The 14,813-nt window shown below is 43.3% G+C and overlaps 1 protein-coding gene and 1 long non-coding RNA gene across 10 annotated transcripts in view; one reads left to right on the forward strand and one right to left on the reverse strand.

The window, feature by feature from the left end:
• MCUR1 (mitochondrial calcium uniporter regulator 1) overlaps nt 1–14,813 on the reverse strand; it is a 46,142-nt gene that overhangs the window by 10,297 nt on the left and 21,032 nt on the right. For 2 of the 9 annotated variants that reach the window (XR_007408406.1, XR_007408407.1), the window contains exons 8-10: nt 13,165–13,279; nt 7,226–7,372; nt 4,604–4,767 (exon numbers count right to left, since the gene is read on the reverse strand). Coding sequence is in view for 6 of the 9 variants with exons in the window: in XM_049105974.1 (XP_048961931.1) it covers nt 4,679–4,767; nt 7,226–7,372; nt 13,165–13,279 (351 nt within the window). In the remaining 3 variants the exon portion in view is untranslated. Of the gene's footprint in view, nt 1–3,068; nt 4,768–7,225; nt 7,373–12,252; nt 12,330–13,164; nt 13,280–14,813 lie in introns of those variants that run through there. The other 7 variants (XM_049105978.1, XM_049105975.1, XR_007408405.1 and 4 more) reach the window with 6 other exon arrangements.
• Nucleotides 1,155–10,558, forward strand: LOC125754386 (uncharacterized). Its single transcript, XR_007408410.1, has 2 exons — nt 1,155–1,335; nt 7,304–10,558. It is a non-coding gene; the product is annotated as an uncharacterized LOC125754386 (long non-coding RNA).

Genomic DNA, 14,813 nt, shown 5'->3' on the forward strand with positions numbered 1-14,813 from the left:
CTCATCATGAAGCCCTGGAAGGGTGAGATTTGTCTTCTCCCTGAGAGGAGAGGCTTCTGCGCATATTTTTGGTGCATTAGGGCACTGAGAACACATGGAGACAGTGGGCACCTAACAGAAGAAGGGATATTGTGGAAAAGATCATTCTTGGTGAATTCTACTCAGGTCTGGCCTATGCTCTGCTATTTCTTCATATCTCTTCATATTCAAATTGAATGACATCCTTTCTCCTCTCCTTTCCCCCCAAACAGATCGTCATATTCTGTTGTTTTGCAAGGAAGATGCTGGGAGAGGGTAAGGCAAGTATTCCTTCGGGGAGGCTGATGGGTCCAAGGAGTTCTATAAACTGCATCCACCCACATCATGCTACTCCAAAGACAGTTTATAATCACAAAAGGAACAATCCGGAAGATTCCAGCTGTCAACACAGCTAAAATGTAGCAGGAGCAGACCATGCATGGGAGACACAGGCCATGGCATGGATTTGGGATTTTTCTAACCTTGGGGATCCCCAGGCTCTGTGTCCTCACTCAGGGGATGCCAACATTTGAGGAGGACTCTTGCCTCAACTCCCCCACTAAAACTGGGGTCTCAACTGGAGGTCGGCTTCATCCACTCCCACCACATCCCTGCCTCTTTTGGTCCCCCCCCCCCCCCCCGCGAGAGTGAGGTGGCTAATTTTAACCTGTAATCTGAAGCCCTGTCCAGGACAAGCCCAAGGTACCAGGGTGGCTGCAGTGAGAGGACACTTGCAGGGAAACCATGAAACAAGGCTTGAGAAAACAAGACAAACAAGAAGGTGACAAATCTTTTCTCCAACAATCATCCAGAGTTTGAACTACAGGCAGATCAGCCTTGATAAAAGTTCCAATCAATGTTCTCCTAATTTGAAACAGAGTGCTCTGGGGAATGGCAAGCATTTATTGAAGCCTCTGCTGTGTGCATGGCATTAATTTAACACCCGGGCGAGGACATCAGTTAGGGGACAGCCCCTTCCAGCGATGCTTAGAAATGAGCATAAATCACCAGGTCAACAAGGAGAAGATACAGATGGTAAGATGCACTAACACAAAATTGTTTCTGGGTACTAGATGCTGACGTGTGTAAACTAATGCAATCCCTGTAATGAGCCTATGACATAAGTCCTATTATTATTCCCATGTCACCGATAAGGAAACCGAGGCCCTGAGAATGTAAGTTATTTCCCCAAGGTCAAGGGATTCGAACTGAAGCAGGCTGGCTCTGGAGGCTGAGCTCCTGTCCATGACACATGACGCTGATAGGGAGGAGAAGGCAGAGAAGAATGGGGTTGATCCAGAAGGCTTCCTGGAGGAGGTACGTTCTCACAAAGAATGATGGGGATTCAAGGCCATGTTGGTAGCTGATGAGAATGAGCAAGATTTAAAAAATAAAACAGGTTCTGCTTCTTGCTAACCCATGTTACTTTTTTTTTTTTAAGATTTATTTATTTGAGGGCAGCCCCGGTGGCGCAGCGGTTTAGCGCTGCCTGCAGCCCAGGGCGTGATCCTAGAGACCCTGGATCGAGTCCCGCATCGGGCTCCCTGCATGGAGCCTGCTTCTCCCTCTGCCTGTGTCTCTGCCTCTCTCACTCTCTGCATCGATATGAATAAATAAATAAAATCTTTAAAAAAAAAAAAAAGATTTATTTGAGAGGGAGAGAGAGAGGGCATGAGTGGGAGGGGCAGATGGAGAGAATCTCAAGCAGATGTCGTGCTGAGCGTGAGCCTGAGACGGCGCTTGATCCCAGGACCCTGAGATCATGACTTGAGCTGAAACCAAGAGTCAGATGCTTAACCGATGGAGCCCCCCTAGGGGCCCCTGCCCGTGTTACTTTTAATGGTTGTAATGGGCATCCTTCAATGGGAGGTCTCTTCCCTAGCTTTCCTCACTCCATGGGGATCAGGCCCTGGGGGGCTTGTTTGCCCTGAGCTCCATGAATAAAATGCTGGAGAATCAGAGCTGTGGGCCGCAGAGGAAGATAAAATCCCGTTTACCCTCCTCATTTTATAGACAAGGAAGCTAAAGCTGGAGAGGGATTCTGTGGTGGCCAGATCAGCACACGCCAGACCCCCGGAGAGCTCCAGGCTTTCGGGGGGGAGCCCTCCCAGCACCTGCACCCTCATCATCTCAGAGGATGCTGCAAATCTAAGAAGACGGTTCACAGGTGGGGAAGCCAAGCACATCTGGCTTGCCCCCCTAGGATTAGTCCAGAGTTGGGGGCATGGGGAGAGCATGGTGGCCATCCTGTTGGACGACCTTTCTGTGTAGCCTGGTGGTCCAGGCCCCCTGGATGGCTAACCTCTGGGCCTTCCTGCCTGTCATAGCGCCTCCTTCAGGCCCCTTGCTCATGGCCTAGAGGAGAGGCCTGTGGTCAGGATGGGTAGCCTCTGCCCGCCGAGGCTGCCATGGGCCCAGGCTCGATGCTGAGAGCCCAGCAAGTCCTCACCCTGCCCTGGAGGGGCCTGCAGTGCAGCTGGGGAGACAAATTTATAAACCCATGAGCTCAGTTTTTCTTCCTGTGCTCTGCTTCTCATAAAATATTTTATGTATTTTTTAAAAATTTTTATTTATTTATTTGAGAGAGAGAGAGAGCATGAGCGCAAGCAGGGGGAGGAGCAGAGGGAGAGGGAGCAGCAGACTCCTTGCTGAGCAGGTAGCAGGGCTCAATCCCAGGACCCTGAGATCAGGACCTGAGTCAAAGGCAGATACTTAACCGACTGAGCCACCCAGGTGCCCCTCCTCAGAAAACATTTTAAATAGAGGGATGTACTAGATTATTTCATTTCATTATTAGTGAACCTTAATAACTAAGTAATTCAGGATTTATCAGTAGCTGGAGCATCGTGTCGGGAGACTGGCCAGGAGTCTGGTGGCTCAGGGAGGGCACTGGAGGAGGAGTTGGCTCACTCTTGGCCCGGGAGGGGGTGCCCAGTGACCAGCTGTGGGACCCACGCAGACAATTGCACAATTCTATGCTTTTGGTTCTTTACCCAGAAACTGAAGGTGTAGGATAGACATGTTTTTAAAAAACAAGAAAACAAACAAAAAAAAACCCCAAAAAACAGTTTTAATGAGTTCAACATACACTTTACTGATTTGAAGTGTGTCCTCAGTATATTTGCTGAGTTGGGCAGCCATCACCATAATCCATTGTTAGAACATTGTCATCACCCCAAAAAGGAATTTTCTACCCTTTGCACTCACTCTCTACCTCCGCAGCCCTTGGCATATACCAACCTCCTTTCTGTCTCTATGGATTTGCTTATTCTGGTGAAGTTGTGTGTACACATTTTACACATATGTAACTTTTTTAACACACAAGAAGCGGGGGTGAAAAGCAAGTGTGCCCCTTCTTCCTACCACCTCTCTGAGACCTAAGGTCCTGCTTTGCTTGGGAAAAGCAGGAGAGACATGGTTTCCATGGAAAGCCTAAAGCAGGCAAGAACGGTTTTATGCAAATAAAACAGAATTTGGATAAGATGTGAATGCTTCCAGGGGCCCCATCAGGATTTGGGTAGGTAGTCCAGCTTCCTGGGAAACTTTTGAAAAGTGGCTGAATTCTTTTTTTTTTTTTTTTTTCCTCACGTAGTGCTACAGATACATGGTTGACTCGGTTGATCAGGAATAAAATATCCCAGGGGCCCTGGAATGTCTCAGCTGGTTAAGCATCTGCCTTCGGCTCAGGTCATGATTCCGGAGCCCCCGAGTCGAGTCGGGCTCCCTGCTCAGCAGGCAGTCTGTTTCTCTGTTTCTCCCTCTCCCTCTCCTCCTCCCTTCTCTCACTCACTCTCTCTCAAATAAATAAAATCTTAATAAAAAAAAATCTTTAAAAAAAGGAATGAGATGTCCTAATTGATGATCATATCACCAAAAAAACAAGGTTACTAACTAATAAGGAATTATTTAAGGCTTGTACTTTGGATGAATCTAAGGCTTAGACAGTGGCCTTCAGGTCAACATCAATTCTTTTATAGAAAGACCCCCCCAAACAAAATTACGAACATTCAGTCACCCTGGGATTTCTATGAAGGGCTGGTATAGTACAATATTTGAGAGCTTATGCTTATTTTTTTGGGGTTGTCTATATTCCTCCAATAACTGCTACAATCTATATATACTCCAGCTTTTCAAAGGATTAGTATTATTTATTTATTTATTTTTAAAGATTTTATTTATTTAGTGAGAGAGAGAGAGAAAGAGGCATGAGCAGAGGGGTGTGAGGTGGGTGGGAGGAGCAGAAGGAGAGGGAGGAGCAGATTCCCCATTAAGCAGGGAGCCCAAAGAGGCCGGGCTCAATCCCAGGACCCCAGGATCATGACCTGAGCTGAAGGCAGGTGCCTAACAGACTGAGCCACCCAGGTGCTCAGATTAGTGTTTTTCGCTGGGATACTGCATCTGAATACATTCATCTGTCTTGGTACTCTGGAGAGAGAGCAGGGGAGTAGAGTAAGGGAAATGTACTTATTTGGGGAGTGGTATAAGCATCGTTAGTAGTAATTACTAGTAAGTGATTCCTGTTATTGCACATAGTATCTTATAGTTTATAAAACATTTTCGTGTTTTGGCTTTATTTGATCCTTACCAAGTGCTATCAGTTGGTAGGGTCTGTATTCCTCAGAGTCAGAATGCCTGGGTTTGAATCTGGAGTCACTGCGTATCAGCTGGGTGCTTGGGGGCGTGTTACTTCGACTCTTTCTTCCTTCATTTCCTCCTCCGTAAAGAGATCAGAGATCATTTCAGTGCTTACTTCATAGGGATGTGATGAAGAGTAAACGAACACGGAAAAACTTTAGAACTGTGTCCGAAATATACTAAACAAATGCTCCATAATTAATCCCATTCTCATTATTATTGTTGCTGTTATTCTAGAAATGTGGGAACCATGGCTTGGCAAGGGTCAGTGGTTTTCCCAAGAGCACAGCAAGTGGCAGGGCTGGGAGCTGAACCCAGAGCTCCTGACTCATCGCATTAGTGGTTGTGAAATTATCTGCCCATAAAAACTGATGGTTAGCAACCAGACCAAGAGACTGCGCTGCTGAAACAAAATAATTATGGTTTTATTAATTGGCCTGAACAAGCTAATAGACTCTTCCCAACCTTAAACTTTCTGCCTTGGAGTTTGCTTAACCCTGAGGACTTGCTACTGTTTTTTCTACTAGCACTCGCCGTGTTCATGACCAGGCAAAGGCATTCACATAAATATTAATGGAGAAGACTTGGGACTGGCTGACCACGTGCAGTTCAACAGCTTTTTTGTTCTCTCTGAGCACTGACCTTCTGATTTAATTGCATTCACACGTCACAAGCAGGCTTTCTGCAGGGACACCTGTCCTGGGTCACATGAAGGAATTAGATATGCCAGGAAGCTGCAGCATCCCGCAATGAACAGAACGTGCAGTAGAGTCAACCACCCACTTCCCAAGCCTGGTGGTCACCAACTGTGCCACTGCCCTTCCTCCCCAACTCTGATTTCTTCTACCAGATGTAGGCTGACTTTTTTTTTTTTTTTAAGATTTTATCTATTCATTCATGAGAGACAGAGAGAGAGAGAGAGAGAGAGAGAGAGAGAGGCAGAGACACAGGCAGAGGGAGAAGCAGGCTCCATGCAAGGAGCCTGATGCGGGACCAGATCCCCGGTCTCCAGGATCAGGCCTTGGGCCGAAGGCAGCCGCCAAACTGCTGAGCCACCCAGGGATCCCCATAGGCTGACTTTTTTACACTGTTCCTTCAACTATGGAATTTTAGATCAAGTATGGATGCTCTGGTTACTCTCATGGGAGAGAGCGAGAAAAGAAGGAATCAGGGAGCTAGGAACAGAGGGAGAGAACAGATAGGATAGAGCGGGGGCCACTTGCTTATGCCACGCAGCCCAAGGCAACCGAGGCAAGAATAAACCTCAGGACACAGAGGTGCAGCACCTGTTGGAGGGGAGGGGAGTGGTATCTGGGTTATGCTGTGCTTTGGCTAAAATAATACAGCAAAGCTGAAGATGTATCACCTTGCAGATTGGGGTGGAGTTTTGAGAAATAAGCGTGTACGTGAACTTGTTCATTAATAGATTTATTTTCCCTCAAATATACAAGTTATTTGGAACAAATCCTGGGAATTAGTTTTTAAATTAAAAAAAAAAAGGATGGGCAGCCTCCCAGGGGCTCAGCGGTTTAGCACCGCTTTCAGTCTAGGGCGTGATCCTGGAGACCCGGGATCGAATCCCACATTGGGCTCCCTGCATGGGGCCTGCTTCTCCCTCTGCCTGTGTCCCTGCCTCTCTCTTTGTGTCTCTCATGAATAGATAAATAAAATCTTTTTTAAAAAAAGGAATTGGGATGCCTGGGTGGCTCAGTGGTTGAGCGTCTGCCTTTGGCTCAGGTCATGATAGCCTATGTCTCTGCCTCTCTCTGTGTATCTCCCGTGAATAAAATAAATAAAATATTTTTTAAAATAAAATAAATTTAAAAAAAGGAATTAAAGATTTGGTTGGAGGACCAGTAAAAATATTCTGTGGCTTAAAATAAAATAAAATTATCTACAGGTTTCTGGAAATAAAGGGAAAGGACATCCTGAAGTGCTTCTAGCCACTAAAGGATGGTGACTTGAAGCCATGAGAGCCTTCTCTCTAGTATACAGCCTGTGATCTTTTCACAAACACAGTTGCCAATGCTGTTGACTGACGATCCAACAACCACTTCCAGCTTCCTTCTTCCTCCCCCCGCCCCACAAGAAGGCAAGGGCTGCAAAAGCTAAACATTCTCTTTTGCCACCTGTCTTGTTAAAGCTGACATGTGACTTCATCCTGGCCTACGAGACACCAAGGGTTCTCTGTGGGAGTGGATTAGACCTTTCTCCTTGACTAAAAGGAGACAGACCTAGGAGAAGAGCACTTGTGCACCTCTCTCTCCTTTCGCTTTGCGCGCTGCTGTGTAAGGATGTGATACCTGGAGCTGTGGCAGCCTCCTTGTGATTACATAGCCCCAAGCCTGAAGCTGAAAGCTAACATGCAGAGGAAGGTAAGAATGGAAAGATGAAAAGAGCTGGGTCCTTGAAGGCAACGCTGAGCTGCCAAACCAACCCTGAGGACCACCTGTATTTCTAGGGTCAATCGAGTTAATAAAAGTCATTTGGCATAAGCCTCTGTTTATGTTACAGTTAAAGCATCCTACTGCTACGATGTAAAAAACAAAAAAAAAAATTTGTAAGTGCTCACATAGGTTTGCTGAGTATCTTGATCCTCCAGGCTTCCTTCCATTTTTTGTCCATAAAGTTTCATCACCCTTTTCCGCAGATTGCACAGAGGCACCGCCTGTGAGAGCGCCTCTCAGCGTGATGTGAGGCTTGTGCACACTCCAAACTTCTAGAAGAGAAATAGTAAAAAATGCTTCTGTGTTAGGCCAAGACACCGACTTTCACACAGTAAGGGACTAGATGCCACTCCGCGGCAGTTTCTTCTTTCGAGGGAGAACCATGGCTGTGGATGGAGTCGGAGGTGACAGCGGAGGAATGGAAACACCTGTGCCCGACTGTAGCCCCGGGAGTGACAGGCGAGCAGCAATCGTGAGTCGACCTGAAGCTTCAGAGTCAAGAACTGATTAGTGGGAGGTAGGAGTGGAAATTAATTTAAACAGAGGAAAAAAAAAAAAGATCAGGACCTTGCAAAATGCCCACATACTTAACTCCTTATTCCTTAGAGTCCTGGCCTAGAAATAGTCACGTGCATGTTCGCAACATGTAAAAAGGTAACCTGAAGCTCAGTGCCGTCCTTTTATGTGAAGGATGCAGGTGCTTAGCCCTGCGTGGGTGGTGGCGGGTGCGACCCCTCCCCAGCATCCTGCTGTCCCCAGAGTCCTGCTGTCCGTGACCCTTGTGCGGAAGCTGCGGGATTACCATAGAGACAAGACCGGTGGTACGATGCGGGGGCAAAGCTCGGCTGTGCAAAGCCAGAGGCTTTAGTTTCCAGAGAGAAAGCTGCTTCTAGAAAACGTCATCCTTCGAAGCTTCGTTCTTATTTGGAAAGACACCAAAGGCCCAAGGCGAAGATGAGGTCTGCAGTTTGCAGCCAGCAGCTATGGAAGCAGGACCAGGTTGGGAGGGTGTGCACTGGCACACACACACACACACACACCCACTCGGTAAACAGAGGCCGAGTCTGCAAATCATTTGGGGCCTTTTAGGAACTTTATGGCTCGCCCTCAAGTCTAGTGCATTTGGCTAACTGGTGGATTTCTGGTTGGAGAAAATGGAAGGTACTAAACATGAGTTTCTGGGCTATTTCATTCATCAGCCTTCCCCAGGGGCTTGCTTTCTTCATGAGCAGATGGTTACATCAAAGGTCACCTGCCCAGAGCGACTCCCGGAGCCTCCCTCCTCCAGCCGTGGGACCCTTGCCCTGCACCAGAGAGACGCGGCAACCCCCCCTGCACCCTCCTGCGGGCTGCCACGTGGGCTGCTCCTCAGATCCTTTCTTCGAGGCCAGTCTTGGTGAAGGAACCCTCCAACCACCAAGCTGTCGGGCATGTGCTGGGAGTTCCCAGTTCTCCATCACGGGAGCTGGTCTGATAACTCTGTCCACCCAAAGGGAGCTAAGAGGTGCAGGAAGGGGTTCTGATGGCATTTGAGTTTTGCCTTCCTGAACTCTGAGGGTGTGGGCCAGAAAGGCAAATTTCTCCTTGGATTTCTACCACTCGCAACCTGAGTCAGCTCAGCTACTTCTAAAACTTTGTGCTTAAAACTCATTTCCCAAAAAAAAAAAAAAAAAAAAAAAAAAAACTCATTTCCCCTCTATACAAGCTCCCAATTCCAACCATCTTGAGTCACATTGAATTCCCATGTACAGAGATGAATAAAAAAATCTTTTAAAAATCCCTCATTTCCCCTCAAACAAGTATTACACTTGAGCATGCTAATTCTTTTGAATAAAAAGTTTATTTTATAAGTAAGCACTTTCAAAGTTGTCTATACAAACCCAATTTTTAAGGTTTTCTTATAATACACCAGTGTTATCATACACAATGGAGGGAGTAACATTAAAACACAGTGCAGGCACAAGTTGTTCTAGATTTGCCTACTCATTGAATAATTTGAATGAAAAGTGTAGTAGTCACACAGAAATAATTAAATATTTTAGATAATAAAAATATTATGCCTACTGTATTATACAACAAAATGGAACTGAATATTTGCTTATGTGATAAAAGGGTTAATAAATCATTTGGGTTATAATCGGAAGAACATAAGTGTAAATCTGTAAAGATATTTTCCAAATAAAATTTCAGTGAAAGGCTAAACATTCTCAAGCATAAAGAATACATCAAGAATAAATCGTGCTTAACATGCTGTTGCTTTAGTGTCAGAAAAGCCACAAATTTGATAAACGTATGGTTAAAGCCAATGTTTCCTAGGCATGAATTCTACTGTAGTTACCATTTATGTGATACTTGTTTGGAAATGATGCCAACAGTATCAACATAGCTTTGCAGGGTGGGGGAAGAGAAACGCTCGCCCATGCTGACATGGTTAATTAACAGGCAGAGGCAGCGACGGAGAAGGCTGGAACACGAGAGGGGAGCTCATGTCACTAAATGCAGCTACAGAGGTAAAAGCACGAGCTGAGCTGGGGACAACCCAGGCAGGGACATGTTCTCTGTGGCTCAGGATTTTTATTTTTAGAGTGTTCCGAGACAAATTCCAGCAAGATGTCTGGTTTGAGTCAAGCCTTTCTTCTTGAACTTGACTTCTCAACTGAGGTACTTGGCATACTTAAGGGAAAAAATGAATACAACTCAGATTTAGTTTTGTTAGATATTAAGCTAAAAAACCAGCTGAAGGAGTAAGAACAGCCCAGAAAAATCAAAATCCTGTTTCCTGTAAAGAAATGTATAGGCAGACAGGTTTTGCTTATTAAAGGAACAGGAAAGGAGTAGAATTAGAGTTTGGGCTTTTTAAACAAGAAAAGGAGAGAGAAGAAAGTAGGAATGTAGAGGAACCCCTCAGAATGGAAATGAAATACAGATCCTATCCATCTGATGTTCTGCTTTGGGCGTTTGTAGCTAAGGCACCTGTGCCTACAGGGGTATGTTCGCAGTATCTGGCTCTGGTTGATTTCCCAGGTGGTACACACGGGTTATCTGCAAGTCGTACTAGGCATCTCCTGAAATTAGGCTAAGGCCTAAATCCCAAAGCGATGGCAATCCCGAGCCAGGCTAGTTCAGGAAGTTGTCCCACTGTGTCCAGTCCCAGCATGCTTGTGCTCCCCCCAGAAGTCTAGGCCAGCTAGCAGTGGGAAAGGTATGCTTCTATTTCTGGCTCATGCTTTTCAAATAGTATGCATTTGGCCAAACAATGGGAACACAGTCCCAAACCCCCTGACTTCCATATATGCATGCAATCTGAGCCACCAAAATTGAGTTCATTTTTTCCCGAGGCTGTTCTGTACACAGTAAAATTCAAGGCCCAAATTCAGTGACTGGTGCAGCACACCATAAACCAGTAGGACTGTCATTTGGAATACTTTTGGCAGATGAAAGAGTATCACCCCACCAAATGTCATTCAAAAAATATTTTACCGGGAAATAAGGTCACTTTGCTTGTTTTTAAGCTATACAAATCAGTGTTTACTTTGAGACATAATTGCATACAGCACTTTTTCCTCTTGGGGATTCTGTTAATTTTGGAAGAATGTCTGTGCTCCAGGCTCTTTCTCCAAACTCTTACCATAGTTATAACTCTATCAAGTAGTTGCAAATGTAAATGTGGTCTTAATGGGATGTTACTCGCTAAAATCTGTTAATACTTAAGGCAACTGCTAAATGTGCAGTATTTTCTGGGACTTCTCTGAAAGGGGAAGCACATATTGCTACAGTATTTTATGAAGCAGTTGATATAATCTTGGACCAAGTTGAAAACAATCAAATCATTATTCACTTTGAAACTGATACTACGAATGCCAAAATACTTGATTTTCAGGCTCATCTGGAGTTCAGCAGCTTCGTGCTAAACATATGTTTTAAAAAAGGCAATGACTTACATTTTCTAAAGTTTGACATCCAAAGGACAAAGGTAACTTTCTTGCAATGCAGTCAGAACAGTGACAATGGGTGATTTATTCCACAGTTCCATCAACAGGCATGTCTGTGGTTCCCCATTGTACCAGATTTTGCGCACGTGTGTATGTAGAGAAAGACAAACGTGCTCTCGATGTCCTTGTTTTTAAAGTGCTATTCTCTCCCAGGCCATTCAAATAACATGAGAATGTGCTTCCCTAAAAGAACCCCGGCTGTATCTAGAGATTTGTTTTAAAAAATAGAAGGTAGGCATGAGAGTGTCTTTACCAACCAAAGGAATCAAATTTGATTAGGATAATACGTGGCATGACAGCTCTCTAATTTTAAAGCCTACAATCTGAGCTTGTAATTGGCAAAGGCATATTCATTAAAGACTTTCTAAGAAGTGCAGATGCTATCTGAATATCTAGATATTGCTACAGAAGGAAAACTGAGTGCCTCTCTTGTATACAAAGCAGATGAAGACCAGCAGGAAAGAGAACTTGTCTCACAAACTGGGACATCCATGCTGAAAATTATCAAGTTTTCTGGGTAGGCAATGCCAGAAGTGGAGTATTGATATAGTTCTTAGGCCATGGGGAGAGGATGGGAGAGAAAGATTCCCTATCATAATTATAAAACTTCATTAGGCAATAAAACTTTCTAGCTGAGAGACATATGAAAAATAACCAAGACAATAACTTACTAAGACAATGGAAATTCAAAGAAAAAAATTCCTTTAGGGGATAGTACAGGTGAATCATTACTACACCTGACTGGCTGCAGGGAAGGACGGGGTTACTAGGTACAGAGGGTTCGGTGCTCTTGGTTTAGTTTGGGTGATTCTTTAGTACTTAGTGAAACCAGATGTGCCTTTTAGGTGGAGACGCCCCCCTCAATCCTCTATGTGACAGAAGATTTAAAATTGTAGAGAGTCATAATATTTACTGTTGGCAAGTTCACTGGTCCAGCTGAGTGGGGTCTTCGTGCTTTGTCCACCACTCATTGTTACAAAGGCAACTAAACAAAAAAGACGAAAGGAACCATTATGAATTCGTTCATTGGTTATATGTCCATAATCTGCATAAAATAGATAATATACAATAAATCAAAACGAGGGTTAAAATGTGGAAATGGTGGGGGGTGGGGAGAAAAGGCACAGCAATCTGGTATTCTTAAGGCAAAACAATTGGGATCTCTTTAAAAAGACACTTTATTATATCCACAGGCGGTAAAATCCCAGAGCTACTGTTAGGCACGTGAATACAGACCCTGTAAGAAAAAAATGAGCAAAGGATTAGTTGTGTTAACAGTTACCAAAGGATCAACTTTTTATTAAGAAAATATATAGATGCTTATCCACCTATCCACGGAGCAGAAAAAACAAATGTAAGCAGCTCAGGTTGCTTGCTGAGGTGCCACATTCCACAAGACACCTGCCTATTTTTTTTTTTTTTTGACACCTGCCTATTAAAACACTCCATCCTTTACAATTATCTTCAAAGTAAAAACGTATCCAATATTCAATAAAACTTTTCAGGGAAAGTCATAAATACTGTGATCACAAAGCATATATAAATGTACTATAGAGGGACACACCCTTTAAAACTTCCTGAACAAAACTCCACTTCTAAATGCTATTATGACTTAAAATATTGATTAATCCAAAATGTTAAATATGAGTTATAATAATTGCTAAGTTATTTTTATACAGGAAATCTTCATTCACTCTTCTGGCTCAAAAAATTGCAAAACCAAAATAACTCCTTACAAAGAGTGTCCCCAAGTGAAGCAGAAAGCATCCATAAAATATTGCCTTGAATTTCACTAAAAAAAAATTCCAAGTAACTACAGTTCAATGATAGTACCTTACAAAATTTAAGATTCTCAGTTGCAAGACACATTTTACTACTAAGGAAAAAAAATACTGATTATTGTATGATACTCTATCTACTGGATATCAAAACCTGCCTTCTAATATCAGAGATGTTAAAATGTGGGGGAAAAAATGTATTAGAATCGATGAAACACAGTATTCATCTTTGACTAATTTTCCAAATTTTATTTATTCTCAGCTTGTTTGAACTACCTAGATACAAGAGCTTACCTGCTAAATATTTAATGTTATCAAGCTTGTGTGACTCCAGCATGGTTTTGAGGCCAGCAACCTCAGTGTCTATCTTCCTGTCTGTTTGGGTGACCGCCCGATCTTGCTGGGCATGCTTTTAAAAGAGAGATTCACAGCATTAAACCACTTGAGATATACCTGCTATCCCCTTGGCTCCCTCTGTCCTAGAGACCCTCAACAGCAGGCGGCAGTCTGAGGGAAAGGTGGGGTGATTAAGGACATGTGGGCTTTAGCTTTAGTTCTACTATCTTCATGCTAGGATGCATTGGTTAGGGCCTTTAGCATCTCTGGGCCTGTTTTTTTTTTTATAAATTTATTTTTTATTTGTGTTCAATTTGCCAACATATAGAATAATACCCAGTGCTCATCCCGTCAATGTCTGGGCCTGTTTAATTAGAAAAAAGCAAAGAAAAAAGAAAAAAAGAAAACCAAACACCCCAAAAACAAACTGTTGGCCCTGCCTTCACATAGGCTATCTGGACAACTGAACGTAATAATCTGTAAAATGCTTTTGTAAACTTTAGATTGCTCTACAAATTAAGATTAAAGTTACAAGTCAGCATTGTTCTCAATGACAATAAAGATGTCTTATCTTTCTAAATTCTTCTTAATGAGAAGTATACAAATAATGCTTTAAAAAGTGAATGTAGGGACGCCTGGGTGGCCCAGCAGTTGGGTGCCTGCCTTTGGCTCAGGTTGTGATCCCGGGATCCAGGATCGAGTCCTACATTGGGCTCCCTGTGAGGAACCTGCTTCTCCCTCTGCCTATGTCTCTGCTTCTGTGTCTCTCATGAATAAATAAATAAAATCTTAAAAAAAAAAAAAAAAGTGAACGCAATCTTAGATAATCTTACAATTTTTTTTCATAGATCAAATACCAAGTGTTTTATTAGGAGACTTGGTTATACCAAAAGCCTCTTTGTATTCTCTATCAAATAAAATACAATTAAACTAGATACATAACCAATGCCCCTAAAGGATGGTGAGTTTGCCTGATGTTATAAAGGGGTTGTACTATTTCAATAATGCATAAAAGCATTGGAAATAATTAACTAAAATCCTAGGACAAGTTAAGAAAGATTGACCCTTGAATAACACAGGTTTGAAGTGCATGGGTCCACTTTTACATGATTTGTTTTGACGTAGTACAGTACTGTAAATGTATTTTCTCTTCCTTATGATTTTAATAACATTTTTTTCCTCTAGCATACCTTATTATTGTAAGAATACATTATGTAATATAGGAGTGCCTGGCTGGCTCAGTTGGTTAAGCATTCAACTCCTGGTTTCTACTCAGGTCATGATCTCAGGGTCATGGGATCATGAACCCAAGTCTTCTTGGGATTCTCTCCCCCTCTGGCCCCTCTCTCCACCCTGGTGTGTGCATGTACGTGCGCGCGCACACACACACTCTCTCAAAAATAAATCTTTTTTTAAAAAGGAATACATTATATAATACACATATAATATACATGTTAATTATGTGTTAATTGACGTTTTATATTATCTGAAGGCTTCTAGTCAACAGTAGGCTATTAATAGTTAAGTTTCTGGCGAGTTCAAAGTTACACGCAGATTTGACTGCATGGGAAGGTCCCTAACCTCCCTATTGTTCAAGGATCACTTCT

The sequence above is a fragment of the Canis lupus genome, chromosome 35 (assembly GCF_003254725.2).
Source record: "Canis lupus dingo isolate Sandy chromosome 35, ASM325472v2, whole genome shotgun sequence".
NCBI lineage: Eukaryota > Metazoa > Chordata > Mammalia > Carnivora > Canidae > Canis > Canis lupus.